Here is a 20,289-nt window from a genome sequence, read left to right as displayed (position 1 = left end):
TGTTTTGTGGAATGTGTGTGTTGTGCGGTATGTGCGTATATTTGTGTCCGTCGCGGTGTTTGTGTGTTGGGTGTTGTGTGTGTGCGGCGTTGTCTGAGTGTGTGGGTGTCTGTGTAGGGCGGTGTTTGTGGTTCCCAGTGTGTGTGTGGTGTGTTGTGCAGTGCGTGTGTGGCGGTGTGTGTGTGTGTGTGTGTTTTGGGGGGAGGTTTGCACCCCCCATCGTGCTCCATCCCCCATGCTGCACACCCCCCATCGTGCTCCATCCCCCATGCTGCGCACCCCCCATTGTGCTCCATCCCCCATGCTACGCACCCCCCATCGTGCTCCATCCCCCATGCTGCGCACCCCCCATCGTGCTCCATCCCCCATGCTGCGCACTCCCCATTGTGCTCCATCCCCCATGCTGCGCACTCCCCATCGTGCTCCATCCCCCATGCTGCGTATTCCCCATCGTGCTCTATCCCCCATGCTGCGCACTCCCAAACGTGCTCCATCCCCCATGCTGCGCACTCCCCATCGTGCTCCATCCCCCATGCTGCGCACCCCCCATCATGCTCCATCCCCATGCTGTGCACCCCGCATCGTGCTCCATCCCCCATGCTGCGCACCCCCCATCGTGCTCCATCCCCATGCTGTGCACCCCCCATCGTGCTCCATCCCCCATGCTGCGCACCCCTTATCGTGCTTCCATCCCCCATGCTGCGCACTCCCCATCGTGCTCCATCCCCCATGCTGCGCACTCCCCATCGTGCTCCATCCCCCATGCTGTGCACCCCCCATCGTGCTCCACAGTCACACATCAGACAGTATACACGCACACATGTGATCGCATACACTCACACCCCACTTGTGCCTGTGCCCTCCGGTGGGCGGTCCCAGCAGCTGTGCTGCACGCAGTGCTCCTCTGCCTTCTGCCGACACGCACACATCCGATCGCACACACGCACACACCCGATCGCATACACGCACACACCCGATCGCATACACGCACACACACATTGACGATATCGCACATACGTGCTCACACACTCACAATATCCGGAGATACCACATGCTTCCGGCCATGTGATCCTCCGGCAGGTCCTGGAAGATCACTGCACGCAAAGTATCGCCGCCGAGAAGCAAGCGATATCACTGGATGTCGTGAGTGTGTGGATGTGATCTGATGTGTGTGTGAGGTGTGTGTGAGAGTGAGTGTGATCTGATGTGTGTGTGTGTGTGTCTGTTCTTATGTGTGTGCGTGTGTGTGTGTTCCGCCGCTGCAGGACCTTGATGCGCTCACCTGGGAGCCGGTGTACGCTGGTAACCATGCTACACAATATTACTCGATGTGTACCATGGTTACCAGCATACCCCGCCCCCCGCACGCACGGGAGCCCACACCAGCGTACGCCGGCAACCCCAGCAATGCGAAGGTATGTGTCGGCTGGGTTGCCCGCGTACGCTGATGTGGGCTCCCGGGGGTACAGCACTCACCTGGGAGTCGGGGACCGTGTCGGTTCGGGGAATGCGTGCGGGGCCAGAGCGAGCGTGCAATGCGTGAGGGGGGCGGGGCATGGCCGAGTTGCCAATGCGTGCAGGGGGCCAGGGCAAGAGGCCAATCCATGTGGGGGGTGGAGCCTGGGCGAGCGGCCGATCCGTGCGGGGGGGGCCGAGCCGAGGCGAGCGGCCAATCCGTGCGGGGGGCGGAGCCGTGGCGAGGCGAGCGGCCAACGAGATGCTTGTCGCGGTAAGGACAGAATTTTGGAGCAAGACAGACAGACAGACAGAATAAGGCAATTATATATATATATATATATATATATATATATATATATATATATATCTATATGAAAAATAGACTAATTTGATATTTTTCTTTATATGGAAAAAGTCAAGTTATTTGAATAACCAAGTGAGAAAAAAAATTAGGGAGGCATTAAAAGAAGATGTACTGTAAAACGCAAAATTCACGGTGCGGTGGTGAGGGGAAGTGGCCTGACCAGGACCTGGTTAAAGAACACCCTAAAATCTGCACAGACTTTATACCTCCTGAAGAATATCTCATCGGTCTGGTTTGTAGTTAGGTATATATGTAATACTCCACTATTTCATGGTCATATCGGTTTCTGGGATAGCTGCATATGCAACATGGATGTCATTACAGGCTCCTCAGTGCTAAATCTGCTTAGGTCTACATTCATATGGAGGTAATGTGTATTATGGTAAAGAATGAAGTGCTGGATGCAATTATTAGGGAATCCGAAATGTGTAGAAAGCACAGACACAAGCCTTCAGAAGACATCAAGCGTATTACGAGGCTGAGTGATGAGACAGACGACAATGACTAATGATGTTCCAATCTTTCTTTCGATTGCAGTACTTCTCGCTATCCTTCTGAGAATCAATTAATGTAGAAACAGCATGACAATAAAAGTGGCCAGAGTTAAGCGACGGTTCCAGCTGATTATTAAATTAGCCCTGAGAGACATAATCTGAAGAAAACATATTGGCAGTACGAGCTGCTGGGCATCCTGCACAAGTCCGCTGCCGGAATAATTAACAAATCGAGACTCGCCTGCTAGGAACGTCCAACCTTCGAGACAGGCTCCCGAAATAAGTGATGAACCATGGAAGAAATGTCATGTGCCCTTACATTCTCGGCTCTAGTTTTTGGCTAGTAGAGCACAAAATGAAACACAAAGTCTAAGCGTTCATCAATTTAAAGCCTTTGCACCTGTTTAGCAGCACCCCCAAGATATTAATTTGTGGGCTGACAGTCAGTGGAAACATGTGTTAATGGAAAAGCTGTAAGCTGGTCTAGATCTAACCAAAGAAAAATGAGTCTACGGCAGAAAATAAATATGAAAAATACATTTTCAACTTTTCGATTATCTGGTAAGGAAATAATTTATTGGATGCCTGCATATTAAGGCAATTGCAATAGGAGTCCTGACATTTAATAGACATTATCTGTCTTATTAACGTCTCCCTTTCAAATTCACATGGAAGTCCCATATGAGTCATCACTGATCAATCAGGAGACAAAAACGAATTGTGCGCTATGTATTAGCTCTGAACATGACGGAGTTTAGATTTATGTGTCAGACAGACGTTGTATGGGAACAGGAACTGGTTTCAGCGTCTCACAAACTCCGGTCTTCTATTAACATATGTGCTTCCAACTCAAATTACCGCAGACAGCATAATAGCCCCCCCCCCTTATCCAAGTGAGCTATAGACAGCTTTAAAGGGGTTGTCCACTAATGATATTTATACTGAATCAGGCCCAGGTTGGAATAAAAAGGTAAAAAAAGAACAGCAAACAAAACAACAAACAACAGATAGTCACCTATTGGACCGCCGCAGGTCTTACCTCCTCTCCCTGTGTCTCACACCAGCTTATTCGATTTCTTTTCTGGCATGGGATGTCGTGTGACTGCTATAGCCTATACACTGCACTCTTGATGTTCCTTCTGAGCCGGAAGAAACGGTCTCTTCCAATTAAGATGGAACATCAAGGCTGCAGCAGTCACTTTCCTACCCTAACCGGAAGAGCAAGCGAGGAAACAGTTGGAAGACACATGCAGTGGTGAAAGAAAGCCGCAAGGTACGGTAAGCGAATATCTCTTTTCAATTTACTTTATTTGATAATACCTGGATCAGATTTTAATATAAAAATTGGTCAGTAATATATATATATATACAGTGTATATACAATATATATATATATATATATATATATATATATATATATATATATATATATATATATATATACACACACACACACACACACACACACACACACACACACACCACATATATATATATATATATCTATATATACTAGAAGGTGGCCCGATTCTAGCGCATCGGGTATTCTAGAATTTATTGTGTAGTTAATGTATGATTTTTGTTATATATATAGATGTTGTTGTGTGTAGTTACCAAGTGTTTGTGTAGGGCGCTGTAAATGTGCTGGGTGTTGTCTGGGTGTGGGGGTGTGTGAGAGCGGTGTTGTGTGTTGCGTTGTGTGTGTTGCGTTGTTTGTGGAGCGCTGTGTATCTGCAGCGTTGTGTGTGTGTGTGGTGCTGTGTGTTGCGCGGTTTGTGTGGGGTGTGTGTGTTTGTTGGAGGAGTAGTCCTGGGAAGAGAGGAGTATAATAGGAGGTGTAGTCCTGGGGGGAGAGGAGTATAATAGGAGAAGTAGTCCTGGGGGAGAGGAGGATAATAGGAGGAGTAGTCCTGGGGAGAGAGAAGTATAATAGGAGGAGTATTGCTGGGGGAAAGGAGTATAATAGGAGGAGTAGTCCTGGGGGAAGAGGAGGATAATAGGAGTAGTAGTCCTGGGGAGAGAGAAGTATAATAGGAGTAGTAGTCCTGGGGAGAGAGAAGTATAATAGGAGGAGTAGTCCTGGGGAGAGAGAAGTATAATAGGAGGAGTAGTCCTGGGGGAAGAGGAGGATAATAGGAGTAGTAGTCCTGGGGAGAGAGAAGTATAATAGGAGGAGTAGTCCTGGGGAGAGAGAAGTATAATAGGAGGAGTAGTCCTGGGGGGAGAGGAGTATAATAGGAGGAGTAGTCCTGGGGAGAGAGGAGTATAATAGGAGGAGGAGTCCTGGGGAGAGAGGTATAATAGGAGGAGTAGTCCTGGCGAAACAGGCGTATAATAGGAGTAGTCCTGGGGGGAGAGGAGTATAATAGGAGGAGTAGTCCTGGGGAGAGAGGAGTATAATAGGAGGAGAAGTCCTGGCGAAACAGGAGTATAATAGGAGTAGTCCTGGGGGGAGAAGAGTATAATAGGAGGAGTAGTCCTGGGGGGAGAGGAGAATAATAGGAGGAGTAGTCCTGGGGGGGAGAGGAGTATAATAGGAGGAGTAGTCCTGGGGAGAGAGGAGTATAATAGGAGGAGGAGTCCTGGCGAAACAGGAGTATAATAGGAGTAGTCCTGGGGGGAGAAGAGTATAATAGGAGGAGTAGTCCTGGGGGGAGAGGAGAATAATAGGAGGAGTAGTCCTGGGGGGGAGAGAAGTATAATAGGAGGAGTAGTCCTGGGGAGAGAGGAGTATAATAGGAGGAGAAGTCCTGGGGAGAGAGAAGTATAATAGGAGGAGTAGTCCTGGGGGAAGAAGAGGATAATAGGAGGAGTAGTCCTGGGGGGAGAGGAGAATAATAGGAGGAGTAGTCCTGGGGGGGAGAGGAGTATAATAGGAGGAGTAGTCCTGGGGAGAGAGGAGTATAATAGGAGGAGAAGTCCTGGGGAGAGAGAAGTATAATAGGAGGAGTAGTCCTGGGGGAAGAAGAGGATAATAGGAGGAGTAGTCCTGGAGAGAGAGTAGTATAATAGGAGGAGTAGTCCTGGGGGGTGAGGAGTATAATAGGAGGAGTAGTCCTGGGGGGAGAGGAGTATAATAGGAGGAGTAGTCCTGGGGGAAGAAGAGGATAATAGGAGGAGTAGTCCTGGGGGGAGAGGAGTATAATAGGAGGAGTAGTCCTGGGGGGAGAGAAGTATAATAGGAGGAGTAGTCCTGGGGGAGAGAAGTATAATAGGAGGAGTAGTCCTGACGAAACAGGAGTATAATAGGAGTAGTCCTGGGGGGAGAGGAGTATAATAGGAGGAGTAGTCCTAGGGGGAGAGGAGTATAATAGGAGTAGTAGTCCTGGGGAGAGAGAAGTATAATAGGAGGAGTAGTCCTGGGGGGAGAGAAGTATAATAGGAGTATAATAGGAGGAGTAGTCCTAGGGGGAGAGGAGTATAATAGGAGTAGTAGTCCTGGGGAGAGAGAAGTATAATAGGAGGAGTAGTCCTGGGGGGAGAGAAGTATAATAGGAGGAGTAGTCCTGGGGAGAGAGGAGTATAATAGGAGGAGTAGTCCTGGGGGGAGAGGAGTATAATAGGAGTAGTAGTCCTGGGGAGAGAGAAGTATAATAGGAGGAGTAGTCCTGGGGGGAGAGAAGTATAATAGGAGGAGTAGTCCTGGGGAGAGAGAAGTATAATAGGAGGAGTAGTCCTGGGGGGAGAGGAGGATAATAGGAGAAGTAGTCCTGGGGAGAGAGGAATATAATAGGAGTAGTAGTCCTGGGGGGAGAGGAGAATAATAGGAGGAGTAGTCCTGGGGGGAGAGGAGTATAATAGGAGTAGTAGTCCTGGGGGGAGAGGAGTCTAAAAGGAGGAGTAGTCCTGGGGGATAGGAGTCTAATAGGAGGAGTAGTCATGGGGGAGAAGTCTAATAGGAGGAGTAGTCCTGGCGGGAGGTGTCTAATAGGTGGAGTAGTCCTGGGGGGAAAGGTGTATAGGTGCCCAATATGTGTGGGGGGGGCGTGGCCGAGCGGGCAGTGTGTGGGTGGCGTGGCCGAGCGGGCACAGTGTGTGTGGGGTGTGGCCGAGCGGGCACAGCGTGTGGGGGGGCGTGGCCGAGCGGGCACAGCGTGGAGGGGGCATGGCCGAGCGGGCACAGCGTGGAGAGGGTGTGGCCGAGCGGGCACAGCGTGGGGGGCGTGGCAGAGCAGGCACAGCATGTGGGGGGCATGGCCAAGTGGGCAAAGCGTGTGGGCGGCGTGGCCGAGTGGGCACAGTGTGGGGGGGCGTGACCGAGCTGGCAGTGTGGGGGGGCGTGGCCAAGTGGGCACAGTGGGGGGCGGGGCCGAGTGGGCACAGAGTGGGGGGCATGGCTAAGAGGGCACAGTGTGGGGGGGCGTGGGCGTGGCTGAGCGGGTACAGTATGGGGGGCGTTGCCGAGTGGGCACAGCATGTGGAGGGCGTGGCCGAGCGGCCAATGTGTGCGGGGGGCGTGGCCGGGCCGAGCGGCCAATGCGTGCGGGGGGCGTGGCCGGCCAGAGCCGAGCAAAATGCGTGCGGGGGGCGTGGCCGGCCAGAGCCGAGCGGCCAATGCGACGGTTGTCAATGTAATGACTCATTTTGGAGCAAGACTACATACATACAAACACACCAACACTTTAGTGTAATTTGCTAAGGATGAAAAAAGAGAAGCGGTCCAACAAAACAGCCTATTAAAAAAGTGACTTATTGCATCCGAGTCTGAGTGAGGCAGCAACTTTATAATTCTTCTTCTGTAGAGCCGTCATCAAATATAGAGAGCGAAATTGTCGTCTTGCTAGGCTTGGATGGAAGATTTTCTTTGTCGGAGTAGTGCTCTTTTCAAACTTTGAATATTCTATATTTTCCAGGGATACAAGTTAGCCGTCGTCTGAACGCTCTGTTGGATGTAACCTACTGTGCTTTTATCATGCACCTACAAGACTGACGTAGTCTGTACCTTACTGCAAACAAAAATGAGAAGTATGCAAACAATTCCTCCAGAACTTTAGTGATATTGCCCTTGTCCCTCCTACAATCAAGTGACTGGCTGCAAATGAATTGGCAGCAGGAGAACACCTTCTCTAATAACACAGGAGACAACAATATCAAGCCCCCATACCTTCTCCCTCTGACATACAAAAATGGATGAAATCAGAGGGTTATTAAAAGGGAATCCGTCAGCATGTTTTTGTTATGTAATCTGGGGGCAGCAAGATGTAGGAGCTGAGACACTGACATCAGCAATGCATTACTTATTAAGCTGTACGCTGCTGTTTCAATTCCATTTTATCAGCAGGAGATTATCAGTGCCTGACTAGCTGCCCTTGTGGATCCTGGGTATATCACAACCCTAGCAATATACCGCAAAGGATATGAATTCAGGAAAAAAAATAAAAAAAAAAAATCACCAGAAAAAGCCTTTAGCCAACATGGGTCAAATGGAAATATACACTCAGGATGCAGCCAGCCCCCTATGAAATAGGTGGGGGCAACACAGGTATAGAATATTGATGAGACAACCACTCACAACCTACCACTTCAATGAGGGGGTAGTTGCTGGTATTAGACATGCACATAGATGGGGTTTGCATAGGGTGACAGTCACACAGGTACGTGTGATGCACAGTGTCTGGATTACAGCCTACTGATGACACCCATGCTATTAGATCAGGTGGGTTACCCAGCACTGTATAAGTGCATCACACAGGACAGACACCCCAAAGAGGCCTGGCTGCATCCTGCAGAAAATTGTGAAATAGAAATTATATAAAATATTAATTAATAAAGTGAGGTATTAGTCCATATTGCTGAATTTGGCTTTCATTGTTTAACCTCTTCACCCACAAAGCCTTTTTCCCGTCCCTGACCAGGCCAAATTTTTCAATTCTGACCAGTGTCCCTGTGCTATCTGGTAATAACTCTGAAATGCTTCAACCTCTCCCAATGACTTTGAGATTGCTTTTTCATGACACGTTGTATTTCATGATAGCATTTGCATTTATTTGGGAAACTATCTTAAATTTTGCCAAAATTTTGTAAATTTTGCCATTTTTAAACTTTGCCTAGAAAGCAAAAAGTCATACCATAAAAAACAATTAAGAAATAACATTTACCCCCTGTCTTCTTCATATCATCATAATTTTTTGAACTTTTTTTTTTTTGTTAGGAACTTAGGAGCGTTAAAAGTTTAGTAGTAATTTTTTTATTTTTCCAATGAAAATTTACTAATCCTATTTTTTTAAGGATTACTTCACTTTTGAAGCGACTTTGAGGGTTTTATGTGTCAGAAAACCCCCAAATAAGACCTGATCGTGAAAACAGCACCTTTAACAATATTCAAAACTGCATTGAGGAAGATTGTTAGCCCTTCAGGTGCTTCACAAGTAGAATAACAATGGGAAGAAAATTACTAAAAACTATGTATTTTTCACTAAAAAGTTGTTTTAGCCCCACATTTTTATTCATTTTTAAAAGGTAACAAGAGATAATGAGATAAATTTGTTGTGCAATTTCTCTGGAATATGCAGATAGCCACTAAGTGGGGGAAAAGTGCTATTCGGGCATATGGGAGAGGTCGGAAGGGAAGGAGCACTAATTCACTTTTCGAGCTCAGATTTGGATGGAATAGACTGCGGATTCCATTTCACATTTGAAGATCCCCCAAGATGCCAAAATGGCTGACTCCTAACCCCCCCTAGAAGTGACCCAATTTTGAACACTACAACCCTCAAGAAATTTATCTAGGGGTGTGGTAAGCATATGGAACAAAAAAGGTGCTTCACAGAATTTTAAAACATTGGACTGTGAAAATGAAAAATTATATTTTTCTCCTTAAAAATGTTGTTTTAGCCCCAAGCTTTTCATTTTACCAAGGGTAACAAGTGAAATACAATTTGTTGTAAAATTTCTGCTGTGTACGTGGGGGAAAACTACTGTTTGGGCACACAGTAATGCTCCAAAAGAAAAGAGTGCTGTTTTGGAAAGTAGACTTTTTTCATACCATACCGTATTTTTAGAGTTCTGAATTGCCAAAAATGCAAAAATTGAAACAAATGACTCAATTTTGGAAACTACAAAGAATTGTAGAAGTACAAGCTGCGTGTCTGCCTGATGGCACAGTGGGTGGACATGTTCTCTAATGTGCCCGCGCGAAATGCGACTTCAGTATGGATAGTCGTGGTGGGACCTCGTGTGGATTACGTCAGACCTAGGTGTTTTGGGGGAGGGTTAATTAAGGATTTTTTTGGTGTTTGTGTTTATTTCTTTTCACTTACAGTACTAGTAATGGGGGGGGGGTGTCTCACAGACCCCTACCTTTTACTAGTCTAGGGCTTAGTGGCAGCTGTGAGCTGTCGTTAACCTCAAATATTTCCCCCAATTGCCACCACACCAGGGCAAATCAGGAGGAACCAATTGAATTGCCAGAATTGTAAACATCTAATGAATGCAACAATTCTGGGCGGCTGTGGACTGATATTTTTAGCCTGAGGGACCCAATACCGACAGGCCTCATCAGCCTGAGAATACCGGCCCCCAGCTGTTGGCTTTAACATGGCTGGGTATCAAAATTGAAGGGGACCACACACTTTTTTTTTAATTATTTATTTAATTTAAAAAAAAAAAAAAAAGCTGCATAGGGTCCTTCTTATTATGATATACAGCCAAGATAGCAGTCTGTAGCCGTCCCATTTATCTGTGCTGGGTGTCACAATATATTTATTTATGTTACACCACTATAGGGATGCAGACAGTATGTGTGATTGCAACCAATCACAGACAATGTTACACAGGGTAGGGAAGCGGTCTGCCTGCAATCAATCACAGACGCCAAGAATGATGGTGAGCCGGAGAAGCAGTGAATATGTAAGAGAGCTAATGATCGAACCCAGAAGTAGTGTTACAGCCGCGGGGAAGGTCAGTAAGTAGAACAGTCCTGCTTCATTCCTTATTTTCTTTTTCCTTTTTTTATTTCGATCATTATCTGGGTGGCCGAACCTGAACAGTAACACAGACTTCCCTGAGACGTCTACGTAGCAAAAGAAGAAAAATCCAGCATCCAGTTCCCGACTATATTAAAATGGATTTTCTTTATTTTATCAACAGGATAAAAACATCTTACAATGGTTCCTCCATACTCATAAAAACCTCAACATGGCAGAGTGAACAAGGAACGCGTTTCGAAGTAAAAACTCCTTACTCTGAGAAGTCTGTGTTCGGGGTCCATGCACGGACATTAGGTGTCAAGTACGGACCCGAAACTTTACAGTTCGGTTTTGCCCATTACTAATCCTGAAGCATCCATCCACCATAGGGATCCACTCTAAGGCGGGCTTTGCATGTAGCGACATCGCAAGCCGATGCTGCGATGTCGCACGCGATAGTCCCCGCCCCCGTCGCAGGTATGATATCTTGTGATAGCTGGCGTAGCGAAAATTATCGCTACGCCAGCTTCACATGCACTCACCTGCCCTGCGACCGTCGCTCTGGCCGGCGACCTGCCTCCTTCCTAAGGGGGCGGGTCGTGCGGCGTCATAGCGACGTCACACGGCAGGCGGCCAATAGCGGCGGAGGGGCGGAGATGAGCAGGATGTAAACATCCCGCCCACCCCCCTTCCTTCCGCATAGACGCCGGCGGCAGGTAAGCTGATGTTCCTCGCTCCTGCGGCTTTATACACAGCGATGTGTGCAGCCGCAGGAGCGAGGAACTACATCGTACCTGTCGCGGCAGCATAATTATGAAAACGTCGGAGCCTGCAACGATGATACGATAACGACGCTTTTGCGCTCGTTAATCGTATTATCTAGCATTTATACACTACGATCTCGAAACTGACGCCGGAAGTGTGTCACTTTCGATATGACCCCACCGACATCGCACGTGCGATGTTGCAACGTGCAAAGCCGCCCTAACAAGACGTACACAATGAAATATACATCTTTTTGCAGTCTCCTACTGTATTGGACCTTACCTATAGCTGGTCTTACCTCATTGGAGCTTTATTATTAACCAGCTACAAAATGTAAGGAACCTTGGCTATAGACCTATATAGGCAGGCATAATAAATAATCTTGTGCCAGCTACATGCTGGAACTTACTAGTGGATCACTACATTGGCATAACTGAATATTTCTACATGATGCACATCATATATTTAGTAATTGCTGAACGTATAGTGCTTTAATTTTATAAACCCTTAATGTGACTATAATACCGTTTTATGTAACATAATAAAAGCTGTATTTTATTCACTATTCCTCTGCTTCCACTCTATGTGTCCTATGGCTACTTTTTTAAATTAACAAAAGCAATCAAGACTAGACATGCTTGAATTGGTTACTCCCTCCATGGAATATTACAGTTACAAACCTAAAATTAATCCAGATGTTAGCAAACTTTAAAAAATAATAACTCTGCGAGTAAATGTTACATTACATACCTCAGGCTGGTCTGAGATGTTCAGTAGGAGCGCCCATAAATCTGCCCGAAGAGCCGTCGGACATCCCTGACGCACATACTGCTGGGCAGCCGCACTGTCGTGTTCTGCTAGAACTGAAAGGTCACAGATCATTGTACAGGACATCATGTATACAACGCTGACATTAATGAGGTCTGATGTAACATCTATTCTTTTTTTTTTCGACTGATTAATATTAAACTTTTAAAAAGGAACCGATCATATCCCGAAACAGCCACCAGGATCTGACAGAGCCCTATTCCTGCATTTTATTGAAAATTATATATATATAAGCAGCAAAAACACTATATCACTGATCATAATACACTACTTAGGCAGGACTGGCGCGGAGAAGCATCTAGTCCCCCAAATCAGTCCGGCTGAGGGGGCTGTAATCACACCACCTTGGTGTGAGGGTACTTTCACACTTGCGTTCAGCGGAGTCCGTCACTATGGAAAATAGCGCAGTCCGTTAACGCACCGCGCTATTCTCCATAGACTTGTATGGACAACGCACTGTAACGCAAGTGTCAGCGTTGCATCTGACGCTGCGTCGGGCGGAAAGAACGCTGCATGTAACTTTTTTTGAGCAGCGCAATCCGTACGATTTCACTGCGCATGCTCTTTTTTTTTTTTTTTTTTTTAAAATCACAAACTTTATTTTGTCTCTCGGTGGCCGAACGTTCAGCTGAGCGACCGGCCACCGGTATGTGAGAGCGCTCAGCTGAGCGACCGGCCACCGGCATGTGAGAGCGCTCAGCTGACCGCCCGGCCACCGGCATGTGAGAGCGCTCAGCTGACCGCCCGGCCACCGGCATGTGAGAGCGCTCAGCTGACCGCCCGGCCACCGGCATGTGAGAGCGCTCAGCTGAGCGCCCGCCCGCCGGCATGCCCGGCCGCCGGCATGTGAGAGCACTAAGCTGAGCGCCCGCCCACCGGCATGTGAGAGCGCTCAGCTGAGCGCCTGGTAGATGGCTATTGAGAGCGATCAGCTGATCGTTAACAATAGTCTGCTGCTTGTAAAACTGTAAGGAAGAAAAAAAAAAGCTTTCCGTTGTTTTGTACGATCCGTAGCATCCGTTGTGCCACTATTTGCAACACATCCGTTGCATCCGTCACACAACGCAATGCTACGGAAGCCGTCCAACGCAAGTGTGAAACTAGCCTGACTTCTAAACTGTCCCCAGTCATAGCTGCAGTGCAGGACATTGTGTATTTGCCCTGAAAATATACACTGAATAAATCAATAGAAAATCCCCCGAAATAAATAGCTCACTGAAATGGGCTAAAAATAAAACTTAACCTTTAACAAATCATATTCAACAATAACCCCAAAATAGACATAGTACAAAAACAGCACTTAAAGGGAACCTGTCAGCAAGTTTTTTTCCCTTATGAGCTGCGGCCACCACCAGTGAGCCCTTATATACAGTATTCCAGAATACTGTATATAAGAGTCCAGGCCGCTGTGTATAATATAAAATACACCTTTATAATCCTCACCTAAGGGGCGGTCCAGTCCAATGGGTGTCGCTGTTCTTGGTCCGGCGCCTCCTCCATCTTGTTCGATCACAGACTGAGGGCTGATCAAAGTATTGTAGTGCGCATGCGGTCTTTGACATTTTCTCGTGCCTGCTCACTACAGTACTTTGCTCTTCCCTGAGCAGGGCAGATCAAACTGCGCCTGTACAGGAGCGCAATGGAGGCCTCTCTATGAATGACGCAGGATGCATCATGCCAAAGGGTCTGAGCAGGAGGACGACAATCGCACAAGATGGAGGAGGCACCGGATCAAGAACAGCAACACCCATCGGACTGGACTGCCTTCTAGGTGAGCATTATAAGGGTCTTTTTACGTTCTACACAGCAGCCTGGACTCTTATAAACAGTATTCTGGAATGCTGTATATAAGGGCTGACTGGTGGTGGCCGCAGCTTACAGGGGAAAAACCTGGTGACAGGTTCCCTTTGAGCACTACATCTCTCGGTGAAACAGTGAGAAAGTGACCGATATATTACAAATTTCTAATCTCTCTTACATATTATATTTCGCAATATAAAACATATTTCACATGTCTCAACAGGAGATACCTAAATAGTTGCTGTAGTGTTAGAGACTTATACCCATAAAAGATTGGATCAATATCATTCATCAGTTACACTGTTCTACAGCCAAACTGGTTCAGAGACGAAACAGTTGAACTCAAGTAGTTTTCTGGTGCTGAAAACGAATAAGAACCTTAAATTTGGTGATTGGCTCTAATTTTCAAAATCTAGAGGAGGTTGGAATTACTTATGACACATGTCATGCAGCTTATGGAAAAAATGCATCTTAATTATTGCATCAGCATTATTGCATTGTTAGTAGGTAGTGTATTACATCATATATTTAGTCTATTGAAGCCAACAGTATTCTATCTTAGGGCGTCCAATCAAAAAACACCAACTCGGCTCCGATAACATAATCCTAATTACAGGTGCATCACCTACTTTTATAAATGCTCTGTGTAAGGTTTACAATTTTAGGATTTCTTAGCCATGTTTCTTAGCATACTTTATTGAATGTTCTCAGTGAGAGGAACAAAATTATAATCTTGTGATACCTTTTAATGGCTAACTAAAATAAAATAAAGTGATGTTACAAAGCAAGCTTTCGAGACATCTCAGGTCCCTTCATCAGGCATGGTACCATGCCTGATGAAGGGACAGGAGATGTCTCGAAAGCTTGCTTTGTAACATCACTTTATTTTATTTTAGCTAGCCATTAAAAGGTATCACAAGATTATAATTTTGTTCCTCTCACTGAGAACATTCAATAATTTTTCAACTGGCTAACACGGTACCAAAACCTTTTCACTCTTAGCATATTGACATGTTTCTATGGGTTTGGGGTTTTTTTAGACATCTCGTTCTTGCATTAACAAATTGGATATATTTTGGTGCATATGCGGAGAAGTCACTTATGCGTCACAAATGCAAAACTTTACTACCATGATAAGGAAAACCGACAACATGTATTTTGGCTACAGGATAGGAGATCAGGACAAGAGCTGGGCTCCACACATATGCTGATCTTACCCAGTGGTTGCATGGGAAGAAGCAATCTTTGCCTTTTGCAGTCCCCATGATCTGGAGAAAGCCAACCGATCGCACTACCAATTACAATTTCTGTACGGTGCCCCCCACTAGGAAAGGAGACTCAAGGAAGAAGAAGTGGACCTTACAGTATCTAAAATAATCTATCTGCAATACGCCCATTACCACATACAGAAGAACTGCTGGTTCCAAAAACACCAGAAACATTTTCAGACCAGTCAAGTGAGGAAGAAGAGAAGCTATAACATGGGACAGTTTAAAAATTGTCCATTACACCGAGGCTGGACTCATCTGGGGGAACAAGCGTCCTGCTTTAGTAGTCTGAGCTAATTTGCATATTATAAGCGGCAAAATAAAATTGTTTTTGATACTCATGTCAGCAGAGATTGGGATCACAAAACACTTTATTTAAGTGTTTATTTATGTATATTTTTTGCTAGTGCAGATATGTATGGCAGTTTCGGGGCCCTGTGGGACCTGAAAGGTTTCCTTTAAATGAGCCAAGTTTAGACAGCAAAAAATATGAAAAATAATATTTTTGACACTAAAACGTTCAAACGGTTTAAAGAAGAGGAGGGGTCAATATTGCTAATTGAAATGGGTAGAATAGGAAAGTAGCAGTGCTAGTGATTCTCTGCCATACGTGTATTATACATGTTTAGCCTTAAACCATGCACAGTATGTACAGAAAGTATTCAGACCCCTTTATTGCAGCCATCTGGTAAATTTAAAAAAAGTTTATATTTTTCTCATTAAGCCTAGTTTCACAATTGCGTTGAACGGCATCCGTTGCATGATGGATGCAACGGATGTGTTGCACATAGTGGCACAACGGATGCAACGGATCGTACAAAACAACGGAATCAGCTTTTTTTTTTTTTTTTTTTACAGTCTTACCGGCGGCAGACTATTGTGAACGATCGGCTGATCCCCCGGCTGCCGAGCACTCAGCTGATCGCTCACAGCAGCCGATCGCCGGGTGATCAGCTGATCGTTCAGCCGCCGAGAATGTGTGCGGGGGGCGGAGTGCGGGGTGGGTGGAGCCGAGCAGGGCCATGGCGCTGAGGACAGGTGAGTGCGTGTGTGTGCGCGCGTGTACACGTGTGTGTGCGTGTGTGTGTATGCCTGCGTGTGTGTACGCGTGTGTACATGTGGAGTGGAGTGGAGTGCGGGAGGGATCGGGCGGGGAAGTGTCGGGCTCCCTGCACACGTAGCCGGGGTAAATATCGGGTAACTAAGCAAAGCACTTTGCTTGGTTACCCGATGTGTATCCTGGTTATGGGTGAAGGGAGCCAGAGAGAGCATGTGCAGTGAAATCCTAAGGATTCCGCTGCTCAAAAAAACGTTACATGCTGCGTTCCTTCCGCCCGGCGGAAGCAACTCAGCGTCGGCCAGCGGAAGCAACGCAGGTACTTTAGACACAATCTGTCATCCATACAAGTCTATGGGAAACAGCAAAATCCGTTAACGGATTGCGCTGTTTTCCAAAAGGGCGGATTGTGACGGAAGGAAAAAAACGCAAGTGTGAAAGTACCCTAACGTACACTCTGCACCCCATCTGGTCAGAAAAAAAAACAAAGATGTAGACATTTTTGCACATTTATTAAAACAAGAAAAACTGACTAAGTAAATTTGGCTACCTTTATTTGCTAAGCACCGTATTTTTCGCTTTATAAGACGCACTTTTCCTCTCAAAAATTTGGGAGGAAAATGGGGGGTGCGTCTTATAAAGCGGTACCTGGGGGGGGGGGGTCCTGTCTGAGGCGATCGGGCGGCCGGGTGCCTGTGGCTGCATGCAAGCGGCCGGGTACCTGTGCTTGCGTGCGGTGGCTGCCGGGTACCCGTGGCTGTGTGCGGGCGGCAGCCGGGTGCTGTGTGGGGTCGACAGCCGGGTACCCATGGCTGTGTGCGGGCGGCAGCCGGGTGCTGTGTGCGAGCAGGAGTCGGGTGCCCGTGCGGGCGGCAGCCGGCTGCCGCCCTCACACAGGCACCCAGGTGCCGCCCGCACACAGCACCCGGCTGCCGCCCGCACACAGCCATGGGTACCCGGCTGCCACCGCACGCAAGCACAGGTACCCGGCGGCTTGTACGCAGGGTGGGCGGCCAGCCTGCTGGCTGCCACTCTGTGCATGCGGGGCGGGCGGCTGTGCAGCATGTTACCAGTTGTCCGCAGTCCCACTTTCAAATGATGGCGCCGGTGGAGCTCTTGGATGAGAGCTCCATCTGCGCACGTGCTGCTCCGGGAGTCAGCGCGTGCGCAGATGGAGCCCTTGGATGAGAGCTCCATCTGCGCATGCGTCGCTCCGGGCGCCATTACTTGAATCGGGACCGTGGACACACTGGGAAAACACCGCATCCGTCTGCTCCACCACTGAGCAATCCCTGCCGCTGCCACCACTGAGCAGTTCCCGCCGCTGCCACCACTGAGCAGTACCGCGCGCTGCCACCACTGAGCCGGGACCGCGGACACTCACTGCACCGGCCTGCTGCACGGCTCACCCGCCACGGCTGCTGCCGCCACCACGGACCCCACGGCTCCTGCCACCGCGGACGCCACCGCGCCTGCAACCACGGACGCCACAGCACCTGCAACCACGGACCCCGCTACCACTGACCCGCCGCGCCTGCCAGCACAACCTGTGCCTCCTGTGACCCCGCTTCACCACCACTGCTGCCCCCCTCCGGTAAGAGAACACCGGAGTATAAGACGGACCCCATTTTTCTTTTTTTTTACCTTTTTTTATGTCTAAGTTTGGGGTGCGTCTTATATTCCGGTGCGTCTTATAAAGCGAAAAATACGGTAACTCATATTTAAAAAAAAAAAAGAAGGGAATTTTGTTACTTACCGTAAATTCCTTTTCTTCTAGCTCCTATTGGGAGACCCAGACGATTGGGTGTATAGCTACTGCCTCCGGAGGCCACACAAAGCATTACACTAAAAAGTGTAAGGCCCCTCCCCTTCTGGCTATACACCCCCCGTGAGATCACGGCTGCTCAGTTTTAGTGCTAAAGCAAGAAGGAGGAAAGCCAATAACTGGTTTAAACAAATTCACTCCGAAGTAACATCGGAGAACTGAAAACCGTTCAACATGAACAACATGTGTACCCGAAAACAACCAAAAATCCCGAAGGACAACAGGGCGGGTGCTGGGTCTCCCAATAGGAGCTAGAAGAAAAGGAATTTACGGTAAGTAACAAAATTCCCTTCTTCTTCGGCGCTCCATTGGGAGACCCAGACGATTGGGACGTCCAAAAGCAGTCCCTGGGTGGGTAAAGAAATACCTCATGTTAGAGCTGCAAAGACAGCCCTCCCCTACGGGGAGGCAACTGCCGCCTGCAGGACTCTTCTACCTAGGCTGGCGTCCGCCGAAGCATAGGTATGCACCTGATAATGTTTGGTGAAAGTGTGCAGACTCGACCAGGTAGCTGCCTGGCACACCTGTTGAGCCGTAGCCTGGTGTCGTAATGCCCAGGACGCACCCACGGCTCTGGTTGAGTGGGCCTTCAGCCCCGATGTAACCGGAAGCCCAGCAGAACGGTAGGCTTCAAGAATTGGTTCTTTGATCCATCGAGCCAGGGTGGCTTTGGAAGCCTGCGACCCTTTGCGCTTACCAGCGACAAGGACAAAGAGTGCATCCGAGCGGCGCAGGGGCGCCGTGCGGGAAATGTAGATTCTGAGTGCTCTCACCAGATCTAGCAAATGCAAATCCTTTTCATACCCATGAACTGGATAAGGATAAAAGGAAGGTAAGGAAATATCCTGATTAAGATGAAACGAGGATACCACATTAGGGAGAAACTCCTGAATGGGGCGCAGCACTACCTTGTCCTGGTGGAACACCAGGAAGGGAGCCTTGGATGACAGCGCTGCTAGCTCAGACACTCTCCGAAGAGACGTGACCGCTAACAGAAAAGCCACTTTCTGTGAGAGTCGAGAAAGTGAAACATCCCTCAGAGGCTCGAAGGGCGGCTTCTGGAGAGCAACTAGTACCCTGTTCAGATCCCATGGATCTAACGGCCGTCTGTACGGAGGAACGATATGACAAACCCCCTGCAGGAACGTGCGCACCTGAGAAAGTCGTGCTAGACGCTTCTGAAAAAACACGGATAGTGCCGAGACTTGCCCTTTAAGGGAGCCGAGCGACAAGCCCTTTTCCAACCCAGATTGCAGGAAGGAAAGAAAAGTAGGTAGCGCGAATGGCCAGGGGGATACCCCTTGTGCAGAGCACCAGGATAAGAAAATCCTCCACGTTCTGTGGTAGATCTTAGCAGAAGTGGACTTCCTAGCCTGTCTCATGGTGGCAACGACCTCTTGAGATAATCCTGAAGACGCTAGGATCCAGGACTCAATGGCCACACAGTCAGGTTCAGGGCCGCAGAATTCCGATGGAAAACCGACCCTTGGGACAGTAAGTCTGCTCGGTCTGGTAGTGTCCACGGTCGGCCGACCGTGAGATGCCACAGATCCGGGTACCACGACCTTCTCGGCCAGTCTGGAGCGACGAGTATGACGCGGCTGCAATCGGATCTGATCTTGCGTAGCACTCTGGGCAAGAGTGCCAGAGGTGGAAACACATAAGGGAGCCGGAACTGCGACCAATCTTGCACTAAGGCGTCTGCCGCCAGAGCTCTTTGATCGCGAGACCGCGCCATGAAGGCCGGGACCTTGTTGTTGTGCCGAGACGCCATTAGGTCGACGTCCGGCACCCCCCAGCGGCGACAGATTTCCTGAAACACGTCCGGGTGAAGGGACCATTCCCCTGCGTCCATACCCTGGCGACTGAGGAAGTCTGCTTCCCAGTTTTCTACGCCCGGGATGTGAACCGCGGATATGGTGGATGCTCTGTCCTCCACCCACATCAGAATCCGCCGGACTTCCTGGAAGGCTTGTCGACTGCGTGTCCCTCCTTGGTGGTTGATGTATGCCACCGCTGTGGAGTTGTCCGACTGAATTCGAATCTGCTTTCCTTCCAGCCACTGCTGGAAGGCTAGTAGGGCAAGATACACTGCCCTGATTTCCAGGACATTGATCTGAAGGGTGGACTCCTGCTGAGTCCACGTCCCCTGAGCCCTGTGGTGGAGAAAAACTGCTCCCCACCCTGACAGACTCGCGTCTGTCATGACCACTGCCCAGGATGGGGGTAGGAAGGATCTTCCTTGTGATAATGAGTTGGGAAGAAGCCACCATTGCAGAGAGTCCTTGGCCGTCTGGGAAAGGGAGACTTTCCTGTCCAGGGAAGTTGACTTCCCGTCCCATTGGCGGAGAATGTCCCATTGAAGTGGGCGCAGATGAAACTGCGCAAACGGGACTGCCTCCATTGCTGCCACCATCTTCCCTAGGAAGTGCATGAGGCGCCTTAAGGGGTGCGACTGACCATGAAGGAGAGACTGCACCCCTGTCTGTAGTGACCGCTGCTTGTCCAGCGGAAGCTTCACTA

The 20,289-nt window shown here is 48.3% G+C and overlaps 1 protein-coding gene across 1 annotated transcript in view; it reads right to left on the bottom strand.

Moving 5' to 3' along the window:
* TBC1D19 (TBC1 domain family member 19) overlaps positions 1–20,289 on the bottom strand; it is a 261,587-nt gene that overhangs the window by 147,328 nt on the left and 93,970 nt on the right. Inside the window, exon 11 of the mRNA XM_075346943.1 lies at positions 11,739–11,851. Coding sequence (XP_075203058.1) covers positions 11,739–11,851 — 113 coding nt within the window. The remainder of the gene's footprint in view (positions 1–11,738; positions 11,852–20,289) is intronic.

Source organism: Anomaloglossus baeobatrachus, chromosome 1 (genome assembly GCF_048569485.1).
Source record: "Anomaloglossus baeobatrachus isolate aAnoBae1 chromosome 1, aAnoBae1.hap1, whole genome shotgun sequence".
Classification (NCBI taxonomy): domain Eukaryota; kingdom Metazoa; phylum Chordata; class Amphibia; order Anura; family Aromobatidae; genus Anomaloglossus; species Anomaloglossus baeobatrachus.
Note: the sequence above shows the minus strand (reverse complement) of the source record. Positions and strands in the feature narration are given on the sequence as shown.